General features: G+C 53.8%; 1 protein-coding gene across 1 annotated transcript; it reads right to left on the bottom strand.

Moving 5' to 3' along the window:
* Nucleotides 1–1,043: 1,043 nt before the first annotated feature.
* MMP2 (matrix metallopeptidase 2) lies at nt 1,044–26,122 on the bottom strand. The gene is made up of 13 exons (XM_032424532.1): nt 25,650–26,122; nt 22,874–23,100; nt 21,784–21,932; nt 20,578–20,706; nt 20,169–20,342; nt 17,328–17,501; nt 16,194–16,367; nt 14,277–14,432; nt 12,673–12,808; nt 9,093–9,229; nt 7,867–8,026; nt 3,417–3,526; nt 1,044–1,945 (listed from the first exon to the last, which is right to left on the bottom strand). Exons 1-13 carry the CDS (start codon nt 25,803–25,805, stop codon nt 1,842–1,844), a joined length of 1,986 nt encoding a protein of 661 aa, XP_032280423.1. The 5' UTR covers nt 25,806–26,122; the 3' UTR covers nt 1,044–1,841.
* Between the last annotated feature and the right edge of the window lie 1,583 nt (nt 26,123–27,705).

Below are 27,705 nucleotides of genomic sequence, written 5' to 3'. Positions count from 1 at the left end.
TCAAGAAATGGCATCTTTCAGGTGTTATGTCGTGGAGCAGCTGAATGTTCTCAGTGTAATAGAGCAGGTTAATAATAGTGTATCACAGGCATGATCTAAGCCTCGGGGGTCTTCAAGTAGGGACTGGCAGTCCCGTGTGGCTCTTTAGCCAGAAACTTGCCCCGAAGTCTATTTCTTTAGGACCCTCAAGGACCTGAGCCATTGGGCAGGCCACAGGGTGGAGAAAAGATGACTCCCGGCTCACTAAGGTCACCTCCAGATAGTCCGGTCAACTCCTCGTCCCCTTCCCCACCAGCCCCACCATGAGAGGCCTGAAGAAATGTCTTATCAGAGCCAGAAGGGACCCCTGAAATAATCCCAGGCCTTAAATTTGTTATCCAGCAGCTCCAGGATTTCTGTATAGAAGGGGATCAAAGCTTCCCCCTCTTCAGGTGGTTGCAAAGGTTAAACCAAGTGATGGTTGTCAAGCGCCTAGCACCTACTAAGCGCTCTATTAAAGGAGGGGATGTGTTACTGTTGTACACTGTTTAGTAGTAGTATTAGAATTGGCGTTGTTGGGGCGCCTGGGTGGCTCAGTCGGTTAAGCATCTGCCTTCGGCTCAGGTCATGATCCCAGGGTCCTGGGATCGAGCCCCACATCAGGCTCCCTGCTCAGCAGGAAGCCTGCTTCTCCCTCTCCCACTCCCCCTGCTTGTGTTCCTGCTCTCACTATCTCTCTCTCTGTCAAATAAATAAAATCTTAAAAAAAAAAAAAAAAAGAATTGGCGTTGTTTTCAGTGAAGAAACAGAGACTCAAAAAGGAAGGGAGCCTTGAATGAGACCCTGCCCGCAAAGTGACAGAACTGCTATTTCAAGGCTCTTTCCACGGGACAGAGGGACTTCAGCTCCCCCACTTGGAGGGTCTCTTGCTATTTATTTTGGCAGCTCTGACCTTTGTGGCAAATGTCACCGGAGCCCCCGGAGGGAGCAGAGATTTAAACTTTTTAAGTTGTTTTCCTCCGCCTCTCTAGGCTCCGCAAAAACCAGCCCACAAGCACTGCCACTCAATTGGTGTCTTTATTCATACTGGTTGACATTTCCCATGGGGAACTGTTGAAGGGCAGGGGGGCGGGGCTGAGCGGGGAGCCATGGCTTGGTTCTCCTCCAGCCAGTGGAGGAAGTGATGGGGTAGGGGCGTACTAAATAGAGTGAACAAGAGAACCATCCCGATGTGGGCTGAGATGCATGGTGGAGTGACTTCAGATAACCTGAGTCCTTCTGTCAAGAAATTCGATGTCAAAGTGGAAAAATAAAAATCGAAAGAAAAGAACAAAGTGCACACAAAGCGAACCGCTAAGGTAGGAGACGTCCTAAGGCAGGAAGCAGTGAGAAGCCCGGTGTGTGGGGTGGCCAGGGGACCATGCCCCATCCCGCTGCCCCATGCCAGGCCGGGCTGTCGGGCCACCAGTGCCCTCTTGAGACAGTCTCTGTCTGTTGGCTCTGAGGGTACTGTAAGCCACAGAAAGCCGTGGCGGGGGGAGAGCCTGAAGTGTGGGAGCACCAGGGCAGCCCAAGGTGGGGCTGCATTGAGAATATCAAAGCATCTCTTTGGGGGTGGCTCTGGAGGGCTGGTGGGATACGGAGTGGGGAGCTGAGGGCAGCTGGGAGGGGTACAATCAGCACCGTTCCTTGGGCACAGGGCAGAGACACTCTCCAGAACCTTAAATTACCAGGGAGGGGTGAGCACGCCGATTAACTACAGAGCTGAAGGCTGCCAGGCCCATCCGGGTCCTTCCCTGGCACTCAGGGCTCGGTAGGCAGAAAACGATGGAGGGGCAGGGCCTGGGGGACCCAGAACCTGCTCAGCAGCCCAGCCAGTCGGATTTGATGCTTCCGAATTTCACACTCTTCAGACTTTGGTTCTCCAACTTCAGGTAATACGCACCCTTGAAGAAGTAGCTGTGACCTGGGATGAGAAAAGGGGGAGCCTGTCATCATCACCCCATCCACAGATATGGAAGGTTCCGGGAGCTTTGAGAGTCAACTGCCATACGGAACAAGCTTTTCAACCAGAGAAGACTCCTTGGAGACCAGAGGAAGGAGGATGGCTAGGGAAGTAAGCTCTCCAAGTCCCTATTTCTTCATCTTGGAGATGGGGATAAAGATACCGACCTCTCAGAGCTTGTGGCGAGGATTAAATCAGATAACATGTGCTATTATTAATATAAATAACAGCACTCCACTGAGCACGGGCACAAACGAAGCATTTCCCACAGACCAGAGGTGGCAAAACAGGTTTCTGGCCCTGTCAGACCTACAGATGGCTTTGATTTGGCTCACACAAGTGTTTTGTTTTGTTTTGTTCTGAATGCTGAGTAAGTTGCCAACATATAAACATCTGGAAATTTCACACAAAAATATACATTTCTCACTTCCTTTTAAAACAGCCAGAATATCTAACGGCTCGGGGCCCCATTCTTGCAGCAACCGTGAGAAGCAGATGATTATAAATAAGCCGTGTGCACTCTGGTTCACCACAGACCTCACCCCTCCCTCCTGTCTGCCTTGCCTGCCACACTCATCTGCGCTATTGGCCTGGCCCCTATGGGCCTTAAACTGTGTGACTCCTGACATACATGACCTCATTTACTTCCTTGAAAATCCCAGCACATAGCAGGTGCTCCCTAGATGCTTATTCTTGAAGATAATCCTTAACCTAGCCCCCCTAGATTATACACAGCTCTTTCTTGGACATGTGAGACCTTTCATGATGGGAGGTTAGGGCCATGTGATTTGCACAGGATAGGGGCTCAAAAGAAATCTTTCTGGAACTTAATTGCAACCTCTTCTAAAAAAAAAGCCTAACTGGACTCCTTTCCAGGTCCCTGCAGACCTCACAGAAACCTCAGGAACATGTTTTGCAAACTCCAAATGCTATCCCTTGCCGATACCGGTTGTATTTTATTCAGCGAGGGATCAGGGGCGAATGGAAGTGAGTGGGAGATCTTTGCCACATCAGCAACAGGGCATGACAAAGTCTGTCCTGTCTCATATGGAGCCATCCTTCTGCTAATGGGAGGCAGTCACAGGCCTCCTGTGGAACCTGAAAGGGCCTGGACCAAACCCCAGAATGAATCCAGGGCACAGAGCCCATGTTTCTTGTTCCAGCAGGCCTCCTGCCCTCCCCTTCCCTGGCCCCAGGCCCTGCAGCTGTGAGGGGCCTTTCTGGGTCTTACTGCCTGGAGCCGGCTAAGTGAGCGGAGGTCAGGGGTCTGGATGCCTTCCCAGCACTGGGTTGAAGGGGCTGGTTTGTTTTCCCCCCCGAGCGCCGCCTGCGTCCCTGCACAATGAAGGAGTGTGTGCTTCGGAGGAGCTGGGCCCTGGCTGGGGGCGGGGAGGCATGTCCTAGAAAGCGGACAAGGGCCTGGGCAGCTCACCACCACCCTGCAGGTCCACTACGGCGTCCAGGTTATCGGGGATGGCATTCCAGGCATCGGCGATGAGCTTGGGGAACCCAGGATCCATCTTCTTCTTGACTTCATTGTATCTGCAAGCAAACGGATATGAGGAACCAGTGGGACGTCCCTAAAGACCAGCCCTCTTCCAAACCTGGCTGGGAGGGCCCAGCTGCCGGTTCCTAGCTGAGCCTGGGAAACCAGACCTAGCTCTACGGGGAGTCAGCCGGCTGGAGTGGAAGGCCAGGGAGTCAGACTGGGGTCTGGATGCCAACCCCACTACTCATTAATTATGTGACCTTCACCAGTCCTGTAAAAGCAATCTTGTGATTATTGCTAACGTGTAAAGCAGTATGTTAACCGCTTTCCATATACTTTCTCAGTCAATCCTTGTGACAGTCCCAGGACATGGTTACTACCGTAATACCCATTTTACAGACCAGAGGCTTTGAAAGGGCACCCAGCTTCCAAGTGGTAATCCAACCCCAGCCTGTCTGGCTCCAGGGCTGCAAGCTGCTCTCTGAACCTCCATTTTACCAACTTTATTTTATTTTTTTATTTTTTTTAAAGATTTTATTTATTTATTCATGAGAGACAGAGAGAGAGAGAGACAGAGGCAGAGGGAGAAGCAGGCTCCCCGCGGAGCAGGGAGCCCGATGCGGGACTCGATCCCAGGACCCTGGGATCACGACCTGAGCCGAAGGCAGACGCTTAACCGACTGAGCCACCCAGGCGTCCCTACATTTTACCAACTTTAAAATGGGGCTGTATTTAATGTTTTTAATTGACATATAAAGGAAATGAAAGAACATATGCAAAGTGCCTGTCTCTGTATCTGGTACTTCGTAGGTATTTGGGAAACGTTAGTCCCTTTACAAACTCTGATCTCTGCTGCGGTATAAGGAGCACTGGACTAGGAGCCCAAGGACAGGATCCAGCCTCAGCGTTATTTCACTGAGAGGCTTGGACAAACTGCTGCTTCTTTATCCTTCAGGTGGAGGTGACAATCCACATCCCGGAAGATGATCTCATCTGGGACAGCCAGGTTACAATGCAAGGTGGTACGGGAACCCAAGCCCTGTTAGTCACGGGGCAGGCCTCCCGCCACCCCAGTCCCTGCTGCAGCTACCAGGGTGAGTAGTTATGCTGGGCTGGGCCTTTTATCCAGCTAAATACCTTGAGTATTAGCTGGCATCTTCTTCTTCTGGGCTAGCAATACCACCATCTTTTTCATTTCAGGGAGAAGTTTTGAAATGCTGGGGTCACTTTGATTCCTTTGCTTCTCCACTTACACTCAACCTATTTATTCCCTAAATATTTAATGAACTCCCCCTCGGTCTGCCTGTGGATATTGCATTAATCAAAATAAAGTCCTGCCCTTGTGGAGCTCATTTTCTAGACAGACCCTTGTTTGAATGCTGTTCTGGTGACGGCCAGGCTTTCCTCGGCTATGCCTCAGAGTGGATCCTCATCCCGATGGCCAGCCCGACCACCCCGACCCGAGACCACCCCCAACAGCTTCCCCTGTAAGTTCCCTTCTACAGGGGGCTTCACTTCCCCCTCTCCCCGTCACCCTGAAAACTGCCAGAAAAGCCTTCCTTGATCCCAGCTGCATCATAAGACTGCTTGCAAAACCTAACATGCTTCCTCGTGAGCTGGCGTCCCAAAGCCAAGTTTGCAGTTCCAAGTCCCAGCATTCCATCCACATTGCCTCCCCTGACGCCCCCGCTCAGAGCTATGCGTCCTCTGCTTGTGTCCAGTCTGCCCACAGAGGGCGGGCAGGGCAGGAAGCAATCCCATTTTATAGATGCGGACACCAAGGCTCAGAGAAGTGAACTGATTTGGTTCCAAGTTCTTTTCCTTGAGGAAGAACATGTCATCATGGCAACAGAAGGTGTTAGCTCTGCAGGGGCCTGAAGCTCTTCACTTAGTCCTCTGTCTCCAGGCTCCTACAGTGCTTCCTGCTGGCTTTTAAAAGGTTTCTTTTGGGACACCTGGGGGGCTCAGTCTGTTAAGGGTCTGCGTTCGGCTCAGGTCACGATCTCAGGGTCCTGGGATCGAGCCCCGCATCGGGCTCCCTGCTCAGTGGGAAGCCTGTTTCTCCCTCTCCCACTCCCCCTGCTTGTGTTCCCTGTCCCGCTGTGTCTCTCTGTCAAATAAATAAATAAAATCTAAAAAAAAAAAAAAAAACCAAAAACCACAGACACTTGCATCCCAGCTTTTCCACGGGTGTGTATCCTTGAGACACTTCAGCTTCAGTTTCTTCACCTAGAAAATGGGGCTAATAATACCATCTACCTTAAATAAGAAACAAAAGTGAAATGCACATATGTCTATTTCCCTCATTCTATCATTAGCTCCACAAGGAAAAGTGTGACTATTTCCTGACCACTGCCTTCCAGAAGCACCCAGGTAAGTGCCTAGCACTTAGGAGATATTGAATATACATTTATGGGCTTCGTGGAAGCTTCCAGAAGCAGGGGCTGAGTATTCCCTGGCATAAGCTAGGGGAAGCCAGGCTCGAGGCAGATGCTTGTCCTCTGTCATCAGCGGTTCTCTGTCCTTCTCCTCCAGGGGCCCCTGCAGACTCAGCTCCAGTAACAGTGTCTCGAGTTCATCAACCGCCTCTTTTGGGAGGCCCATCTGTCTTTCTTGAGCTTCAGTTAAGGCCTTCGGCTCCGCTGCTTTTATTTAAGTGTCACTGACCTACAGCAGGGCTTCCTGGATCCCAGCTTTGGAAGGTGGGCTTGTTGCAGAAAGGGACTGGGAAGCAGGTAACTCTGCCCGAAACCCAGCAAGGCACCACCACGGCCCAAGCCCCGCGTGCATACACACACTCACGCTCACACGTGGCTACATCTGTCCGATGTGTTCACATCCACAGGGGGCACTGGAGGGAGATTACAGAAGTCCTTCCAATACCATGAGTCGTAGACACTAGTCTTCATGATTTGATTCTGAGATTCACATTTCCGTGTGTCTGTGCTTCTCACTGTCCACATTCTAAGATTTGGCGATTCAGGGCGCCTACCACACTGAGATGCCATTTGTAGGACGTGCTGGTGCTAAGGAGTGTTCCGGAGCCTGTGGGCGGAGAGCCCGCTCCGAGGTCTCCTGGCTGTGTTCCTTCTTGAGGCTTGAGATATCCATCAGCTTGAGCTGCTAAGTGTCTTAACAATATGTCTGGAATTCCTCCGACACAGGCAAGCAGCTTCTGAATGCAGGGCAGCTGGGGGCAGGGTGATGGGGAGAAGGGAAGGGGCAGAAGAGAGAGGCCTGGGAGGGAAGCTGGACTGTTCCAGGGATGGCAGACAAAGGGCCCAGATGCAGTAGCAGCCCCAGGAGGAAGGCAGGGATCAGCCCCTGCGCCCCCCATCCCTTCCCACTGACCGAATGACCCTGAGGGTACCGGGGAGGGGCGTGGGGTTAGGGGACAGGAGATGCGGTTATCATCCTGGCTCTGTGGTCAACACACTTGCATTTAAGTAACATACACCAAGTTATTTCATTTCTTTGGGCACAGTTTCCTTGTCTGGGAAATGCGAAGAATTATAATCAAACTCCAGAAGTCTGGGCAGTCTTCCCCTGACTGTTCTTGGATATTGGGTTCCCTGACCTGTAGCCCTGACTGTGGCCTCTTGGAATTGAACCCTTCCCTTTTGATGACCTAGAGCTAGAAGCTACCTGCTTCCGAACTGGCCCCCTGCGAGTCTGGGCCCACAGACACTGGGCCCGTGGCAGACACGCCCGAGGGTGCCTGCTGCTTCCCGAGAGGCCCGATTTGGATGCTCTGGCGGGCAGCTGGTACACCCATCTCTGTCTTCATCATATTTTGTCCTCTGCTCCCCTTGCCTTCACCACCCCATTTCTGAAGACCCCACTATCTCCCGTACAGTACAGAACAGCGAAGAATAAATAGCATGTTGTCTGGGAGCCAGAGTTCCAAGGTTCAAATCCCAACCTGCCATGACATGGCTGTGTGACTTTAAGCTAGACACTTAACCTCTCTGAACCCCAGTTCCCTCATCTGCAAAATGGGAACAATAGTAACAATACTGATCTCATAAAGCCCTTGAAATAGTGTCTGGCATATAGCATCAGTAGTAGAAGCTGTTAGTTTTATTTTTATTACCCCCTTTTGCAGCGAGTCACCCCCAGATGGGAGGCTTTGGAGAAGGAAAGGAGGTTCTGACCAGCCCCGTACCATCAACGTGCACAAGGATGTTCATCACTCAGGGACCTCTCGGAGGCCCTGCAGCCCTGGCAGGTTAGAGGTCAGAGAGGGGGCATCTCTCGCCCCACATCACCGACCCCGACCCAGGAAACAGGAAACCACAGAGCTTCTTCTCCATGTCCACACGGCTGGCTATGCTGTTCTCCTTTCTACTGCCCCCACCCCTCCGCCACCGCGCCCTCACCGCTAACCCCTTACCTCCAGAACTTGTCTCCAGCAAAGATGTAGGTCTTCTTGTTCTTGCTCCAATTAAAGGCAGCATCCACGCGCTGAACATCAGGGGGCAGCCCCAGGCTGGTCAGCGGCTTGGGGTACCCTCGCTCCAGGGTGCTGGCTGAATAGACCCAATATTCATTCCCTGGGGCGGAAGCAAAGGGTGTGTTGGCGGCTGGTGCTGAAATCCCTCAGCCTGGTCTGTTCCTCCCGTCATCTGTCTATCGGGGACCCCACTGTGGCCATTCTCAACAGGGACACGGGGTCCCGCTCACTTCCAGTTCGGTGCCCAGAATCAGGACTCGGGTATACGGTTTTACCAACTGCTTGCAGAAGCTGCCTGGCCGAGGAGAAGAGTGGGGGCGGTGGGGTGCCTCCAGCCCTTGCTCACTCACCAAGCCACGGATGCTAAGTGCAACGCCTGCCACGAAGACCTCTTAACTGGCGCCACAGCCCAGGACCGCTCTGGGATGGAGGATGTGGGGAGCAGGCTGGTAGAACATGGACCTGTTATGCGGCCAAGGCCTTGGCTGCCCCAGGAAACCGTCCCTGTGCCCACACCTCAGACCAGGGCAGGCTCCTGTCCGTCCTCCCTCTCCTGCCATAGCCCCCTAGCTTGTGAGCTCCGGGAGGGCAGGGCCTGGATCCCTGGCACACTGTAGGTTCAGATCAATGCTGGATGCACAGGGTTTCCCAAATGTGGGCCACGTGACCCTACCTTGATCATTTTTACCACTTACAGAGACTTTCTGTGCTATTACTTACTTCAGATTTTGCTTTCAAGGAATTCATCTTGAACTCCATAGAAATAAATTATTTCTTTTTTTGGAAATAAATTTATTTGAGATGTTAAAAATGTCATCCCCTTTTAAAAAGTTCTGGCTAAAATTGTTGCCTGCCAAAGGCTCTAGCATTAGAAAAGTGTTAAGAGACACTTTTTAGTGCCGGACATACCGGCACTAAACTGTGATTTTCCTTCTAGAAGAGGAATTAGAAGGATTGAAAATTAAAAGGTAATGGAACGTTCACTCTGTGGGCTACTGCTGTTTGATGTTGGGTGTCTGAGCCAATTTCCCAGATGAAGCCCACGCTTTTGGAACTGATGGTTGAAAGAAGAGATCCAGGAAGGAGAGGGAGCACCCCCAGGCACACAGGAACCACGGTGCAGAGCCCCGGGGAGCCGAGAGTAAGGCAGAACGCTTCCCACACACCTGCAAAGAACACAGCCTTCTCCTCCTGCGGGGCCTCGTACACAGCATCGATCTTTTCCGGGAGCTCAGGCCAGAATGTGGCTACCAGCAGGGGCCCCATGGGCTTGTCCCGTGGCGTCACTGTCCGCCAAATGAACCTGGGGTGGGGGGCAGGGGACACAGGAAACCACATCTTCGGTCACTCTGCAGCTGTTCTCACGTATGCCTCCCCACGCCCACTCAAAAACTTCCCAGCGATGATGCCCTCAGAGGGGGAGGCAAGGTCAAAGGCACGCTGGAGAAGGACTGGAGAATGGGCAGAGCCCCCTCTGCAAAATGCCAGGGCTGAGAAGCCACATTTTTGCTCCCTGTCTTACTCCCTCCTCCAGGAAGCCTTCCCTAATTACCTCTGTCCATACCATATTATTTCTCCTCTGAGTCTTTTAACACTGAGTGCCTTGGAATAGTAGTTTGATTGTTTTTTAAAACGTCTCTTACTAAATCAGAAGTCCACTGAGGCAGGGGCCGATAGTACTCAAAGTATTTCCTGAATTGAAATGGAATGGACGCGTGCACTTTGGCAAGGGTGAGAGCTATTATCATTTATGGAGTGCCTACTAAGTGCCAAGCACTTTGTGTTTCGTGTAAAATGCAACCTTCACAATACAACAAGATAATATGCACTCTTGGTGGTCTACCAGCATCTCTGATACATTTATTTCCCTATCATCCTTCCTCACACAACTCCTGTATTTATGATCCAGGCTTGCCCACCATTGGACCCCATCCCCATTCTGCTGAGCTTAAGCCACTGGTCTCCAAGTTTGATCCCCTGACCAGCAGCATGAGCATCGTCTGGGAACTGGTAAACACAACTTTGTTGGGTCCCACTCGAGACCTATGCACCAGACTCTCTGGGCTTGGGGCCCAGCAATCTGTTTTAACAAGGCTTCCAGATGATCCTAATGCATGCCAACGTTTGAGAACCACTGGTCTAAGCCTATCAAAGCTTAGCATTTCTTGGCAATTGGCATTGATTCAGCAGTTACTGTATGATTTATGTGGGCCCAAGGAGATTGAACAGACTTGTAATTCACAGTTGGGGAACCTCTCACTCTCTCCTGCTGGGTGTGGCCAAGGAAGCCTGCAGCCCCCATGGCCCCTGGCAGTCACTGTGTGACCATGAGGGACCCAGGCTTGAGGGGAAAACAATGCAGAGGATGGCAGTGGACAGAGACATCACTGAGTCACTGAGCCTCTTTCTGCCCCTGGAGACAACCCCACCTCTGGACTTTATACCACGTGAGAGCAGTTTCTCTCTGCTGTGTAAGTTGGTTTGAGCTGGGGATCCCCGTTACTTGCAGCCAAAACATCCAGCTGCAGGAAGGTATCACCATCCTTATTTGGCAAATGAAACTCAGAGAGATTAGTATTGCCAGGATTCAAACCCAGATCTGACTCCAAGGTTTGAGTTTAATTATCCTGTGGTATTACCCTTCTCATCCCCCCAGTGCCTACCACCCATTTTTGCACATGGTCAGTGCTTATTTACTGGTTAATTCAACGAACCCATCAAACACTCATCAACTTCCTTTTGAAATTACGCTGTGTCAGGCCAGGGAGGGCTGCAAACCCGGGCCTGGGCTCTGCACCCTTTCCTAGGTCCACATGTCTCAGCTCCGAATGTGGGTCAGGGCCTCCCGAGTGGGAAGTGCTCCAGGCTAAGGACAGTGCGGACAGTAGGGCCCGACGGTACCTGACTTCTCACTGCATTTTGAGTCTCCTCTCTCTCTCTGCATTCTGGCCATCTCCCTGTTGACCAGAAGACTCTGCAAAAAAGCAGGGCATCTGCCCCCCAGCACCTAGCCCAGTGCCTGGACCAGAGGAGGTGCTTCATGAAAGTTCACGAAACATCTTCCAGCCCTATCAGGCTCCCTCCAACCCTCCCCCAAGCCAGGAACTCTCATATCTCTGTGACTCCGCTCCTGCAGGACCCCCTGACCCAAACACCCTCACAACCTGTCAGCTCATCACTCCCCCTGGGTCTGCTTCTCCTTTAAAGGCCCTGGACACTTGCGGGTGTCCAGGCAAGCACTTTCCAAATGCTTCTGCAATTCCATTCCTCTCATTCGGCTATGGACTGCTTTTAGCTCTCCCTGCCTCTGTTTCCCAGACTTGACTGCTGCTGTTCACACTTCAGTGTGCGTAAGACTCACAGGGGAATTTGTGAAAATGTGGATGCCTAGAGCCCACTCCCAGAGATTTCTGTCAAGAGGGCCTGGGGGTGGGCGCAGAACCCACACTCCTAACATTCACACCCTAGGGGGCTCTGGTGTAGGAGGCCCACGGACCTCTCTTTGAGAATGCTACTCTAGGCATTAGGCGGCCCCTCTGCTCCCAGCACACCATCTCCCACCCCCAGCTCCTAAAGCAAAGGAGCTGGCACCGTAAATGCCGAATAACTGTTTGTTGACAATACTAGCTAGTGCGACTGAATACACTTACCCTGTGTCAGGCATTATTCTAAGCATCTAATCTTACAGCATCAAATCCCTACAACAGCCCCATGAAATAGGTGAGAATACTAGTTCCATTTTATAGATGAGGAAACTGAGGTTCAAAAGAGACACACAATTAATTTGCCTATAATCATACAACCAGTAAACAGCAGGTCCAGGATTCCAACCCAGGCAATCTGGCTCCAGAACCCATTCCGTCAACTCCCACACCTTATGGATGGATGGATGGATGGATGGATGGATGACGGATGGATGATGACAGACTAATGGATAATAGATAAATGATGACGGATGGATAGATGGACAAATAGATGAGTGATGGATAGGTGTATGTATGTATGTACGTATGTACGGATGGCTGATGGACAGATCCTTTACGGCAGTCCTAAATACTGTGTGCCATTCTCTGGGCGGGCTAGGGCAGCTGGGGGAGTCTCCGCTCTTGGTTGATTGAGTAGGGGCCTTTATCTCTAGCATGAAGGATACCACCTCTCTCCTGTGGTTACCTGCTCCTCCTACAAAGAATGATTTGGCTATCTGGGGTCAAGGCCATTCCAGGAGAAAGCCTGTGGGAGCCTGGATCATTGTTTCCAATTCTTCTCTCCACCCTTATTTTAGAATCATACATCCATGTGTGTTTGCCATGTGACCTCACAGCACCACCCTCTACAGTAGGCGTTGGGCCTGGCCATGTGATTTGCTTCAGTCAATGGAATATTCTCAGACATGATGTGAGTGGAGGCTTTAAATGTGCTCGTGTGGTTTGATTTGGCCTCTTGTGCTTGTCATCCGCCATGAGCAGCTGCTAACCCCAAGAGAAGGAGTGACATGCAGAACATACCCGAACCAAAACCACAGCTTGAAGCCCAGACACCTAGCAGACCCACAGACGAGGAGAGAGCAAAAGAGACGCACGTTGCAGTAAGACGCTGACATCTGGAGGCTGTCTGACACACAGGACAAACTGTCCCCACAGGCCATTCTGTGAAGCCCCCAGCGGGCTCTCTGACCAAGGACTGGGGGCACAAGAATCACAGGGAATGGGCAGAGGACAAGGACGAGAAGCGAGCTCCCGCACTCACCGGTCCTTGAAGAAGAAGATTTCCCCACGGATCTGAGAGATGCCGTCAAAGACAATGTCCTGCTTGCAGATCTCAGGAGTGACGGGTCCCAGAGTTGGGGTGGGGCCGGTGCCCGTGCCAGCGTCGGGGGAGGCCCCTGCAGGAGGAGGACGCGACCTCAGACTCTCCCCAGCTCCAGGGGCTCTCCCCACCAGGCTGAGCCCCGGGGCTGCCCACCCAGCCTGTGAAGGGTCCGAAGAAATAGTATTCTGGGCTTGGAGTGAGTGCGGGGACGACACAGAGATGACGCTTGGACGTTGGGGGGAGGACAATAAAGAGAAACCAGAATCCCAAGCACCTGGTACTTGACAAATGCTCTTTGCTGACGTCACCTGAACCGCTCCTCACCACATCCCTGGCAGGAGGCACTGTTATTACTTCCATTTTACAGATGAGGAAACTGGGGCCCACAGAGGTTGAGTGACTCGCCCAACCATTCAAACGCAAAGCTCAGGTTCTTAAGCCCACAGGAGAGTCACGGCCGGCAGCGGCCACCTGTGTCCAGCACCGGGGGTGTGACCCTTTCTCAAGGATTCATCCCTTTGCCCCTCATGGCAACCGGCCACAGTTTAGAGAGGAGGAAGCCGAGTCCAGGGAGGTAAAGACCTGCTTCATCTCTTGCTGCTGGTGAGTGGTAAACATACTCGAACCCGGCATCTCTCCCTTGATCTAGTGTTCTTTCCCAAATCCGTGTGTCCCCAGCCCTATCACCCACCACCATTTCCACTACTGTGACTTGGTCCAGGACCATTTCATAGTGACTTTTTTTTAAATGGGCCCACTCTAGCCTCATTGTAGGCGTTAATAAATAAAACACCAGTTTCAAGCTCCGGTTGAATTGTGCCCATTACACATTAAAATAAAAGAATCAGGGGCGCCTGGGTGGCTCAGTTGGTTAAGCATCTGCCTTCAGCTCAGGGCATGATCCCAGGGTCCTGGGATCGAGTCCCGCCATCAGACTCCCTGCTCAGTGGAGAACCTGCTTCCCCCTTTCCTTCAGGCTCATACTCTCTCTTGCTATCTCTGTCTCTCTCTCTCTCTCCAAGAAATAAATAAAATCCTAAAAAGAAAAGGAAAGAATCGGTATAAAACTACACACTTTCACTCCCCGTATCATCAGGGTCTTTCCATATGCTGGGCAATTCTGCCCTGTGTTTGGCTCATTGTCCTGGATTCTAAACCTAACTTGGTGGCTGAAACCTCGTGACCCTGGGCCAGAAGGGTCACCTTCCTTGGGCCTCAGTTGACTCACCTAGAAAATGGGGAGTCAGTTTCTCCCCTGCCGACCTCACGCAGTGGCTCTGGGGAGCCGAGAGGGGCATGAACGCTGGTGTTATTTGGAAAGGAAAAGGACCATCCAAAGCAAAGGGACTAATGCTTGCAGGGCTGCTCTGTTATCCCCAGACCAGATCAACGCTCCTGCCTCCTGCCTCCTGCCTCCTGCCTTTGTCTCCTACAGTCCTGGAGAAATGGGACCTTGCCAGTTCCCAAGCCCTGGGCCTCCATCCCAGACTGCATGACCTCCCCAGACCCCCATCCAGATGCCCCCCCATGCTGAAGGTTACCGTAGAGCTCTTGAATGCCCTTGACGTCATCGTGGGACAGGCGGAAGTTCTTGGTGTAGGTGTAAATGGGAGCCATCAAGGCTCCAGGGTCTTCAGAGTGCTCCAGCCCCATGGCGTGGCCAAACTCATGGGCTGCCACCAGGAACAAGCTGTACCCTGAGGGCCGCAGGAGGGGAGGGGGGCAGAGAGACAGGGAGAGAGGTGAGAGAGCAGCGAGGCTCTGGCCCCAGCGATGGGGACTTTGAGGATAGCACCACGGGGAGGCTAAGAGCCGCGCAGATGGCTCGTATTGATTCTCCCTTCTCCTGAGAAATCAGGGACCGAGAGACTATGCCCATTGCTTTCAAGTAGGGTCAGCCAAAGTCCCTCTGTCCCTTTCCAGGGTGGAATTCATGGGAGCTATAAAAGACAGCCAGGAGCAGCGACAAATCCTCTACTTCAAGTCCCATTTGTTAAAAATCCTGTTTTCTGGCTCTTTGTGTTTCTCTACAAAGAGTAGGGGCAAATCCTGCACTTCAGGGTCTCCAAAGAGGTAAGAGAGTGGGTCCACCATTTCTTCCCCAGGAAGCAGTAAAAACCACTCTCCCTCGGAGTGGTTGCCCAGGCTCAGCCCAGAGGGCAAACCCCACTGCATACCCTATCGTAGGATGAATTGTGTCTCCCCAAAAGATAAGTTGAGTTCCTAACCCCAAGCACCTGTGAATGTGACCTTATTTGGAAATAGCATTTCTGCAGATAAATTAAGTTAAAACGAGGTCATACTGGGGTAGGGTGGGCCCTTAATCCAATGTGACCTGTATCATTCTAAGAAGAGAAAATACATAGAAGGGCATGTAACGAGAGAGGCAGACACTGGAACAATGCAGACTTCCGAGGGAATGTGGTCCTGCCAAGGCCTTGACTTTTAGACTTGTAGCCTCTGAAATGCACGAGAATAAATTTCTGTTGTTTTAAGACACCCAGTTTGCGGCACTTGGTTATGACAGCCCTGGGAAACCAATAGACACCACCAGGAGGCCACACCAGCTCTGGAGTCTCAAGCCACTCCAGCAGAGGGAGAATCCCACTTTTAAGTAGACGCTGGGGCAGAGCAGGTAACATCAGGCTATATCCTAGCATGGTGTTTGGCGGGGGTTAAGAAAAACTCTTTTGGCCGGCCTCTGTAGGATAGATAGCATGATCCTAACTCCACCTCATTGTGAGTAAAAAAGAAGAAAGGTCACAGAAAAAGAGGCTGATCTAATTCTGGCCAGCCCTGGACCATCCTCTTACCTGGCCATCGGGGCCCTCAGGGAGCTTTGAGCCCAGTGCCACGGGGCCCTGCAGACTAGAGTGGGCATAGTGCCCCCCGGCAGCCTGCTCACTGCACTGACCGTGTGGTAAGGTCGTGGCCTATCTCCTGGTCACTCTCTTCCCCAGCCTGTGTGCCCTGGAGGGCAGAGAGCCGTCTCAGGTGGCCCGGTCCTCAGCACTCACACTGTCACAGACCCCCTCATTCACAACTTGGCAAAGGGTGTTGAAGGGGCAAGGAGGGCTCTGGGGGCTCTCTCGTGATGCGTGGAGGGTGGCGTTGGAGGATGAGGCTACTTCCGTTTTCCTCCTTTCTCCTGCCCACCCAGCTCCTTTAAGGCAGCTCTCCATTGGAACGGGAATGCCTTGTAGGGGAATCATTCTCTGACATAGGGTACCCTGTGCCCAGCACTGAATGTTTGGGGTAGTAAGAACCCCACCTGGAGGGGCGGTCAAGGTCAGGAGCTTTGGATGGGCAGGACCTCCGCCAACACAGGGTCTCTACCAACATGGGGATGTCTGGGGGGTGGTGTCTATACCAGAGGTGGGTGGGAGGGCCCAGGAATGTTTCCGGGGCAGGGGCAGGGCGGCGTCTGGTGTTTCTGCCCGACGGTCAGAGCTGTGTACCTTGGTCGGGGCAGAAGCCCCATTTGCGGTCATCGTCATAGTTGGCTGTGGTCGCGCACCACATCTTCCCATCGCTGCGGCCCACGCTGGTACAGCTCTCATGCTTGTTGCCCAAGAAGGTGAAGGGGAAGACACAGGGGGCCCCCTCCGAGTTCCCGCCAACAGTGGACATGGCTGTGGAGCGAGGGACATGGGTCAGGGGGCAGGAAGGCATCTGAGGCCACCGCCAGGGAACGACACGATGAGGACGTTAACGAACCATGCTCACTGAGCACTTGCTCAGCCCTGGGCCCTGGAGCAAGCACTTTATATACGTCTCTACAACCCTGTGCAGTAGGGACCATGAGATGGGCAACGGGAGCTCGGAGAAATTAAGAAACTAGCCTGAGCAGCTACTGCTAGAAGCGTCAGGGCTATGATTCAAACCCACGCAGATTCCAGAGCTTTACTCAGCCTCCCATGGATGGGGCCAGAGGGACCAGAGGTAGTTCTGACGCTTCTTAGACCTTAGAGGTCCTTAGACCTCAGCCCTGGGCCCTGGAGCAAGCACTTTATACACGTCTCTACAACCCTGTGCAGTAGGGACCATGCGATGGGCAACGGGAGCTCGGAGAAATTAAGGACCTTAGACCGTGAACTTCCTCATGCTGGGTCCTGTGGAGGACCCACCCGGGTCTCCTGCAGAAAGCAGGTGCTTGGTAAAGAGCTGCTGGAGGAAGTAGAAGGAAGCAAGGAAGGGAGGGAGGAAGAAAGGAAGCCGGGAATCCTTACTGCAAAACAGAAACCGCAGGCTAGAGATACCGAGGAGAGCAAAGAAAGGCAGGGAAGAGAGACTTCAACGTGAGACGGAGAGAGAGAGAGGGAAATGATTACCAGGGAAGCCGAGGGAACGTGGACCATTCAGACAGGGTCCTGAGCTGGCCGGACATTAGGCATCCCCAATTTGGCTCAACGGGTTATTGGTGCCCATGCACCATCTGTCCCGATGTGGGTGCCCATGCTGTCCCAGCAGCTCAGCACCCTGGCCAGCAGCCCAGTCCTGGGGAAAGGAGGTGGGGAGGGGTCTCTGGGAGGTTTTCTCTCACAGGGCAGGCTGCCGGCCCTGGGGAGGCAGGGGGAGGTGGTGACACCCACCGGTCTCGGGGCAGAAGCCATACTTCTTGTCGCGGTCATAGTCCTCGGTGGTGCCGCACCAGCGGTAGCCGTCCGTGCGGCCCTCGGTGGTGCAGCTGTCGTAGGAGGTGCCCTGGAATCGGAACGGGAACTTGCAGGGCTGTCCGTCAGCGTTGCCACCCATGGTGAACAGGGCTGGGGGGGCGGGGGAGAGAGGGGAGGGGTGCGAGTGTGAGAGGCCACCCGCCTGCCTGGCTGAGGATCGGCTGGGCACTTGCCGGGGGCACAGCGCTGGCGGCCAGGTCACACCAGTGAGGTTGTGATGTCATGAAAATATTCAAAACCCGTCTCTAATGGTTGGTGAATTGATGTTTCTCCGGGCTCCTGGAGAGCATTCCTGCCTCCCTGGCCAGCTCGATCCCTCCCCCTGGGACCTTAGGGATGCCTCCTTCAATCCACCCGAATGCCCTCCTCCCAACAATGAAATGGTTAACACCTGGCACACAGCACGGGGTTCTCCAGAGCCCGGCCCACACCCCAAGGTCACTGTCCACGCTGCCTGGCCATGCCCAAGCCATGCAGACTGGGGTTGGCAGGACCACAAGGGTCTTTCCATTGGAGAGATAGGAAAACAGTTCTCAGAAGGCTGGTTCTGGAACTGCTCCTGGTCATCTCTTTCTTGCTCACAGTCTTTGCCACACACGCTCACACACACACACACACACACACACACACACACACACACACGAAGCTTCACCTCCCTTTCAACCCCAGGGGCTTTCCTGGATGGCCCGCTGTGGTCCCTGCAGGAGACAGAGGAGGAGAAGAGGAGGAGAACGGAAGGGAGGCGGTGTCTTCAGAAACCTTTTAACACACACTCTGAGCTCCCTCTCTGACCTCCCCAAGACAGAGGCTATGACTGGAGAATTGGGAAAGAGTGGGGTTCAGAGTCAGGGCTTGCGTGTCTTGGGTTCTCCCCCCACTCCCCCATGCCTTCATCCACCCCAAAACTACAAAATGGTGTGTCTCTGGAATTGCCAACTAGCAAAACCACAAATGCGTAACAAGGACCATCTGTGCACAAAGGTGCCAGAGGTGACCTCATCAGCCCCCGTTAACTCCACCATGACCAAAATGAGGGCCAAGGATCACAGGATCAGGGCCCCATATCCTCCTACTCCCCTCTCCCCAACCAAGAGACCTTTCCCCCACAGTGCCAGGAACAATGAGCCAAAACTGAAGCCAGATGCCTTGGCGGCCTCAGAGAAGGAAAGGCAAAGCGGTAACCTCCACGGAGGCAAGCCTCTGCCTCTGGCCTCCCAACAGCTGCATGTCTACCACCCGGGAAGCCCCCATCTCCTTTCAGATCCTGCCCCCAACAAGGATAAAGAGAAGAGGATGCTGACTCAGCATCAGGAGGGGCTGAGTAACCAGGACATCTATCCCAAGACCCAAACACGTGCGTGTTGTACGTACTTGCATCTGGCTAAAGACCAAGTAAATGGCTAATGGCCAACGCAGGGAAAAACCAAACTTATGAATTACAGCTGTTTCCACTTCTATGATCAAGGCATTCTGTTCTAATCACAGGGACTGACACATGGCAGGGCTAACTCTGCTTGAATCCCTGCTGGGAAAAGCAAGATACATAAAATACTTTTGTTTAAAAGTTTCTGACTTATTAATGGTCAATGGCTTGAACTCTTACTTAATATGAAGTACTGTGTGAACTTTGGTATTAAAAGCGTAAACAGGAACACGATTAACTAGCTCTTTGTTTCTTTCCTTCTGTTAAGATGGCTGGTGCTCAGTGTCCGGTTGGGTCAGAGAGATTCACAAACGTGTAAAATTACAGCCGAAAGACAGAGGCATCTATAGATCAAAGAGTCTTTACGGAATGGAGAAGAAACAAGTATTTACAAAATTAATTTTTGGATTTTCTCCCATTTCCCCCTAGTTTTCTGGGCTTTTGACCTCTAGGAACATCCAATCTAACGATGTGACCAGTATGAAGATGTACACGTTATCTTTTTATGATTTCTGGTTATGAGGTGTGTCTCATTGTAAAGGATATGTTAAAAAAGGATCGAGTGTGTATGTCAGTACCCTTACCCCTTCAAAAAACTTCTTCCTCTATATGGTTTCAAAATATCTGAAAATGTTATGTCCTAAGCATTGGCAAAAACACATACAAAAATACTGAGTCAGGCCTAATGCCTTTGCCAAGACACAGAGATGCAGACAAAAGCAAAGACAAAGACCCAGAGAGGCAGATATGGATCAGCCCCCACACCCAGATGTGTGCTTGTGTCACTCACTCACACACACACACACACACTGGAAGAATCAGCATCAGAACTAGGAACAATGGCTGACATTCCCAGGGCCGTTGTCCCCAAGCCAGATTGGGTACCAGCCTCGGTGTCTGAGTCTTGCCTCCCAATCCTTCTGTGGGGCTTCTGATCCATCCCCCCACCTCTCCTCATGTCCTTGAGGCCCCCATCCTGGCCTGGGGGTAGAGAGTGGTTCTAGAGAGAACCAGCGGGCATTTTAGTAGTTCTAAGTTCATTCTAATGCACATTAGAAAAAAAATAATTCACACATCAAACCTGTGATTTCACAAATATTATTGCTAATGGCAAAACCAACCAACCAACAAACCGATTTAATGAAAGTATCATGTAAATAACTGCGGGTGAGAAGGATGCAGCCATGACCGTGGCTCACGCGAGGATGGCGGGAGGGATGCTGGCGGACGGCAGGGTCAGGCCTGCGGAGGAGTGGGGAGGGCGGGGGAGAGCGGGGGGCCGCCTGGGGAGGTGGAAGCTGAGGAGGAAAGCCTGGGGCCGGGCGGCTGCTCACCTTCGTGGGGGCAGAAGCCGTACTTGCCATCCTTTTCGAAGTTGTAGGTGGTGGAGCACCAGAGGAAGCCGTCGGAGCGGCCGGTATCCGTGCAGCTGGTATATTCCCGGCCGCTGAACAGAAAGGGGAATTTGCAGTACTCCCCGTCGGCGTTCCCGTACTTCACGCGGACCACTGAGGGCAACACAGGGTGGATAATCAGCCTCTCTGGGTGCTTCTTTGGAGACCAGGATTCTGACTCAGCCGGGTTATATGACCTCCCTCCTGCTGCCGGCTCTCTGGTCCCATCAGAGCAGAGGGAGGGGCCCGAGGTGGCCAGGAAAGCCATGGTTCTGTGGCCAAGGGACAGCGAGGCATGTGGAGGACCAGAGAGGAGACCCGGCCATGACCCGGATGTTCACTCTCTTACCTTGCCCTTCTCCCAGGGTCCATAGCTCATCGTCGTCAAAGTGCGAGTCTCCCCCAACGCCAGGGCCCGGGGCAAAGGCATGAGCCAGGAGCCCATCCTTGCCATCGAAAGGGTATCCGTCTCCATGCTCTGCAACACACAGAGTCTCGGCTTCCAGCTGTCCCAGCTGGACCCCGAAACCCAGCCACACCCCCATGCCTGGGCCCTTAGCTGCCCTGACATCCGTCCCCTTCCCTGTCCTGGTGCGGTTATCCAGCCCTGGGAACACAGCATCTCAGTAGAGTTTCTGACTTGATTGTTACCATCCTATGGTCTACACTCCCCCCTCAAGTCTATACGGCCCCCAGTATCTCTACCGCTGACCTTCACTGTCTACACGAGTGCCGGTGACATCATACCTACCCACAGACTAACGTGCCACCCCCATGTCCTCACCGCTCTCTCACTGTTCCTCGTCTATACCGTGGTCTGTATCACCTACCCCACATCCGCACTGCCAATTTAGCCCTATCGCTTACCCTCAAGTCATACCATCGCCAATATCCACAACATTAACCCTCATGTCTACTTTTCCACCCAGTGAATACCACCCACCGAGTGTCAACACCTTTGCCCATGCCATTTACCCACATCACAATACCACTCACAATGTCCACACCACCCACCTTCACGTCTACACTGCCGCCAGTGTTCACAAGACCAACCCACATGGCGTCCTTGATCCTGGTTCTACTCCACTTCCTCTGGAGTCTACATTGCTCCACTGTTTCTGACCCACTCTCACATCTGGAATTCCTCGGTGTCCGCCACCAAAAGAACTTTCTGTGATGATGGGGATAGTCTTTGTGCCGTTCAATTCAAGAGACACTAATCTCACATGGCCACTGAGCAGCTGAAGTGTCGCTAGTGTGATGGAGAAACTGAATTTTCAGTTTAATTTAATTTTAACTAATTTAAATGTGAATGGACCTATGTATCTAATGGCTACCGTGCTGGGTGGTGCAGACAGACCACCTGCTTTCGGGATTATACCGCCTCCAGGGTATACCCACTGTCACCTTACCTGGCCCCACATCAATGTGGCTGCCCAGGGTCTACATCTTCTACTGTCCTGTCTAAGCTCTGCTCAAGACCCCGGGCCCCTCTAATGGCCAGACCGCCCCCTTGTCTTTGCACTGGCTCCCTGCTGACCCCTCTTCTGCCTACCCCAGCGGCCAAAGTTGATCATGATGTCAGCCTCTCCATCGTGGATACGAGAAAACCGTAGCGGAGTTACATCACTCCAGACTTGGAAGGCACGAGCAAAGGCACCATCCACCGTCTCGGGGTCCAGATCAGGCGTGTAGCCAATGATCCTGCAGGGGGTAGAAATGCATGTGAGGGTGTCTGTGTGCACAAAGGAATGGGAGTATGCCTACGCACACAAGCATGCATGTGCATGCCCAGGTGTGTGTGCAACTGTGTGACCATGCGTGAATGTGTGTGAATGTGCGTGCACGTGTGCAGTTTGCGAGTGTGCGCCTGAGCACGTAAGGAGCACACAGGTTTCTGTGTGCATGTATGAGTGTGTATGCACGGGCAGGTGTATGTGTGTGTGTGTGTGTGGAGCAGAGCTTACTGGGAGAACAGCCCACCCAGAATGCCTTGAGCTTCCGTGGAGTCCTAGACCAGCCCACATCTCCATGCCCTGGCTCGAGTCTCCTTTCTCACCTCTGGCTGGTGGGCGGGGAGGCATGAATAGTGAGGGCATTAAGGGCTACGGGGCAAAGATCTCACCCTTGGAATCCAGCATGAGCCATGCAGAGGAGAGCTCTCAGCCCAGTTAACAACCAATAATAACAACCCTCTGATAGAATATAAAACTCAATTAGCAGCCAATCATCAAATCCCTCCACCCACCCCAGTGAGCCCATCTAAGAACAATAGTGACTCGCATTCCTTACGCTCTCACTGTGTGCTGGACTCTGACATATATCGTGACCCATTATATATGTGACCAAGCTTAGTTCCCAATGAACCTTCGAGGAAGGTCATGTTTTAGCCCCATTCTGTAGACTGGAAAGTCAAGGCTGAACGCACTGGAACCTAACTAGCCCACTGCCCCAAGGCTAGGAAATGTGAGATTCAAGCTCCGGTCTGACTCCAGTTCCTAAGAAAACTTTGTAGGCAAACTCCTTGAGATGCCAGGCCCTCACCAGATACTCCCCGGGTCCCGGAGAAGGGAGAAGGCAAGGCCCAAGGAGACCCAGTGTCCCAAAGCCCCGGGGCCCTGCCTCCGGCTGCCCTGGCTTGGCACCTGTATGTGATCTGGTTCTTGTCCCACTTGGGCTTGCGGGGGAAGAAGTTGTAGTTGGCCACGTCGGGGTTGCCGCAGCGTGGCTTCCGCATGGTCTCGATGGTGCTCTGGTCGAGTTCCCCCGTCTGGGGCAGCCCGAAGAACTTCTGCATCTTCTTCAGGGTGTCCTTCAGCACAAACAGGTTGCAACTCTCCTTGGGGCAGCCGTAGAAGGTGTTCAGATATTGCTGGAAGAAATGGAACACCCCGAGGCCAGCAGCCATGTGAGGATGGCATCCTGCTGACCCAAGGAGTCAGGGGCCCAACGGTCCTGGGTAGCATCCCGGGTTCCCAAACCAGCTCTGTCGCCCACTAGCTGAGTGACATAAAAGCTGTAACGCATGGCTTGGGGCACGCATTGGTTGCTTACTATATGCCCCATATAGCAATTCTAGAATGCAGTTACTCTTACTCTCTCCCTCAAACAGAGAAAGAAATTAAAGCCCAGAGAGGTTAAGAAACTTGCCTATGATCCCACAGCTCACAAATGGCTGAGGTGGATTTGGACCCAAGCCTTCTGGCTCCAGAGCCCATTCTCGGAACTACTAATTCTCTGCCACTCTTCTTTACCTCCGCCAACTCTTTTAATTCACCCGACTGCTGATGACAGCGGGATTGGTTTTCTCACTTTCCTTATAAAGAGATTCAAGGCTTATGTGCCTGGACTCCAGCGGCAGACAGACCTGGGTTCAAATCCCGGAGCTGTCATTTCTAAAAAGAAAATCGACCTGTCCTCTGTGCTCACTGAGGCCTAAACCAAACAGGCCTCTATGGAGTTTCAGGGACCAACCGGCTCATTTATCTGTTCAACAAATATTTTTTTGACTCCTACCGTGTGCCAAGCCCTGTGACAGTAATGGGGAGAAACTGGTGAACACGGCAAATGTTTCTAGTCTCCAGGGTTCAAATCCCAGTGCAGGGAGGTGGATGGACCACGGTCCGTGGAAAATTGGATGTGTGATTTGTGCTTTGTCGGAATGGTGAAAAGAACCCGGAGACCTTATTATAGGGGCCCTAACCCTGTTTGGGGGGTAGTTAGAGAAGGGGAATAGAGAATATAATAATAGTGACAATGAGAGTAATAACAAAGGTTATCTCTTGTTGAGTGTTTACCATGCCCCAAGTACCCTTCAAGGTGTCCAGGATTACCTCCCCCTTAACCCCGAGCCCCCACTATCATGCTGTTTGCAGAAGCAGCTGAGATTGAGAAGTGAAGCCATTTCGCCAAGGAGGCCAGTTGCTCGTGACTCCCTGATGTGAAGCCAGGCAATCTAAGTCCAGAGGCATCTCCTCAAGCCTCCTCCCGCATGGCCTCTGGGCAACACCGACACTGTAGGAGGCGTGGGGACCCACGAAGCTTTGTCAGGGCTCCAAAGCTCACCCCCAACCAACAGCCACCTCATCAGGCAGGCCAGCTCCAGACCCGTGGAATGAATAGCCCCCTAAAAATGTAAGGTCTCCCCACCCGTTTACCCAGCAGGGACAGAGGTCTATATGCAGGGAAAAGGAGTGGTGGCATCACATCCTGAGAAGGGGTTCCTAGGGTGACCACAGGGTACAAAAGTCCTGTCCTGGGCCGGTTGGGGACCAGGATGAAGGAGAATAGGAGATTTCTGGGGTGGTTGAAGGAGTAAGGAAGCAGATGTCTTGCAGGCTGGAAGGCACATCTGGAGGGGTCCCCGCCCCCGAGGCGCTCGCAGGGTGAGAGGAAGTGCCCCTCTGATGCCCCCCAGCCCCCTTATGTAACACTGCGGTCGGTCAGGGGGGAGCTCCTCCAGCCAGCGGCGCGCGCTGGCAAAACAACCTCCGAACCACAGTCCCGCCAGGAGTGAGGGCTGGCTGGCGGCGCTCCGACCCGCGCCCCCGCGCCCGGGGCTCCGTCCGCCCCCGCCCCACGCGCCACGGCCCCCGTGCGCCTGCCCCTCCCTGCGCCTGGCCAGCCAGTTCTCTCCTCCCGTTCTCCAACCCCTCTGGAGAAGTTCGAGGAAACTTTCCGAGGTGCAACCCCTGACCCTCCTGGCCAACTGGTCCACTGAGCCAGCCGAAAAAGATGCGCTCTCTGCTTCCCTCCTGCCCTCCACAACTTGCCAAAAGATCCCTCCAGGGCCTCTCTCCAGATGTATGCCGAAGGTTCCTTGACTTTGGCCAAGCTCTGCTTTGCCCTGAGTTCCTAGCCACACGTGTGCCAAAGGACCCTCTTCCCAAAGTCTCACAGGGGTTCAAAAGATCCTCCATTTCCAAAAGAGACCCCTTTCAGGCCTTTGGCCAAAGGCCTACGAAGACGCTTGCCAAGGGCCGGTTAGCCAATCCCCCAGATGTGTCCAAAAGTTGTTTACAAAGCGGCCCCCTTGCCAGATCCCCCGGATACTAGACAATGCGGCCGTTATTTACAAAAGAGGTCCCTTCCAGCTGTTTGCCAAAGCATCCCCTGCCCTACCACCACCGGCTTCTCGCCCACCCTGCGGGTCCGAAAGTTGCCAGGTTGTTTATCAAAAGCCTTCTCCCATTACTAAGGCTGCCCTACGGTTTGCAAAAGAGATCCCTCCCTCAGCTAACTAAAGACCCCCCCCCCACCACCACCACCAAGCCGTTTCCTGAAGCTCCTCCCCAGGCCGCGTGCCCACTTCGGGGGTGGCTGTTCGGGAGCTAACCAAAGACCCCCCCCCCCCCCCCCCCCCCCAGCCATCCTCCGAAGTTTCTCCGAACTTGACTCCCAGAGGCGGGCGCTGCAACTCACCACAGCCAGCTCTTTGTCCGTTTTGGGGGCGACATCTCCAGGGAACTTGATGATGGGCGACGGCGCGGCGGCGGCGCGGCCCAACAGGCAGCCCAGGACGCAGAGCGCCCGCAGCGGGCCGGAGAGCGCGCCCCGGGCCCCTCGCGCCTCGGTCATTGCGCTCCCGGGCCCCGCGCGTCGCCCGGGGGATCGCTGGCTCGGTGCGTGTGGCCGCGTCGCCGTCTGGCTGGCGCCTGCTCCGCCGCGCGGCGCTGCGCTCCGAGGGGGCCGCTCGACTCGGTGGCCTGCGCTTGGCCAGGCTCAGCGGCGCATGGTCCGGCCCCCGCGCCCCAGCCCGCGCCGCCGCCGCGCGTTCCCGCCCGTCCTGGCAGCCCCTTTGTATGTTTCAGGCCCCAGATGCGCAGCCTCCAGCCACCGCCGGAGGAAGTCTGGGTGCAGCGGAAACAAGGGAGGGGGCAGCCGCCAGATGTGGCCTGCTGGGCTGGGAGGGCGCGGGCTGCGCAGGGAGGGGGGCGCGCTCAGGCCCGCCCCGCGCCGCCCCACCCCCACCCGCCCTGCGCCCTCCCTCTCTTCTCTCCTCTCCGCGCCTGTGAGCCCCGCCGCCCGCCGCTCCTGGCCTCCGCGTGCCCCGGCCCGTGCGCGACCTCGCCACCCCTGCCTCCCGGCCGGGCGCCCAGCCTCAGGGCCCCCTGCGGGGAAGCAGCCCGCGCGACGCCTCTAGACTCTCCACGTCCTGAGGTTGGCGAGCCGCGGTTCTCGGAGGGACGCCTGCGGTGGGGGCGAGGGCAGGACGGCCTGCAGGTCCAAGATGGGGAGGCCGACTCAGAAACAGATGATCCGCGGCGCTGATTGTCAGAGGAGGAGATTTTAGAACTTTGGCGATGAGGACAGAGAGCAGGGAGAGAGATGGACAGAAAAGGAAAGAGACAGAGAGATGGAAACAGGGAAAGTGGAGGGTAGCTCCCTTCCCATCCCTCCTCTCCTTCCTTCCCTATTTCATTCCTTCCTTTCTTCCTCCTGCAAAAAGCATTTGCTTGGCCTCAGGCATGATGCTGGGTACACTTGGAAACACAGCAGTTATGGTCCCTGTTCTTGACGCATGTCCCCTCCCTCTCTCAGGAAAAAGAATTAAGTGCTAAGGGGAAACTCCAGCAGCCCGTGGGAACATCTGTCCTCAGCCCCTAAACTAGTATAGATGGTCAGGGAAGGCTTCCTGGAAGAAGAGACGTGTGACTTCTGAGCTACTACCTACAGAGAGACATGGGAGTGTTGGGTGGGGGTCGGGGTGGGGGGGACGTTTCAAAAACAGTCGGGGAACCCCACGTGCAAAGGTCCAGAGAGGGAAGACACAGCAAGATGCCCTGGAGAAGGAAGTTCCCTCTATCTAAAAAGGGTAGGGGGAGGGCAGGGTAAAGAGATGGCACTGGGGTCAGCAGGGACCAGTTTGAGGAACAAAGTCACAGGCTGCAAGGGTCAGGAACCATCTGCCAGTGAGAGCCTTCTGGGGTCATGGTGACGAGCCTGGACTTTCTCTTGAGAACCGGAAAAGCCTCCGAAGCTTGGGTCTCAGTGGGCTTCAGACATGCCCAGGCTTGCCTGGCGGCCGTGTGCTGCGGGTCTGCTAGCTCTCAGGCTGAAAGGAGACCCTCGGGAGGGACTTAGCCCCCCAGGAGGGAGCCGGACCCATCAGCCTGACCCCCGGGAGAAGCCCTGGCTATTTGAGGGAGGGTGAGTCTGAGGTCAGTGGGGGAGGGGGATTGTTCCTGGCTCTGCCCCCATTTGACACATGTCCATGTCCTGTGGATAGCCAGAGAGGCAAGCTGCAGAGTGGAGAGCTGGGGAGATGGAAAAAGTTGTCTCACTAAAGCAAACTCGTGGCCTGTGGGCTGAATCCAGCCTGAACAGCATTTTGAAACTTGGGCAACTTCATGTAGAAATCTGACTTTCTGGCTTTCTTTTAAAAAATGCCCCAAGATCTGGCAATCCTGGGTGCCAATTTTCACATGGTAGCCAGTAGCCTGAGCTAAATGGCAGCTGCCCCGTTTAGATGAGGTGT

The sequence above is a fragment of the Phoca vitulina genome, unplaced genomic scaffold (assembly GCF_004348235.1).
Source record: "Phoca vitulina isolate PV1807 unplaced genomic scaffold, GSC_HSeal_1.0 scaffold30, whole genome shotgun sequence".
Lineage (NCBI taxonomy): Eukaryota > Metazoa > Chordata > Mammalia > Carnivora > Phocidae > Phoca > Phoca vitulina.
The sequence above is the reverse complement of the archived record's forward strand: the minus strand, read 5'-3'. Positions and strand labels throughout refer to the sequence as shown.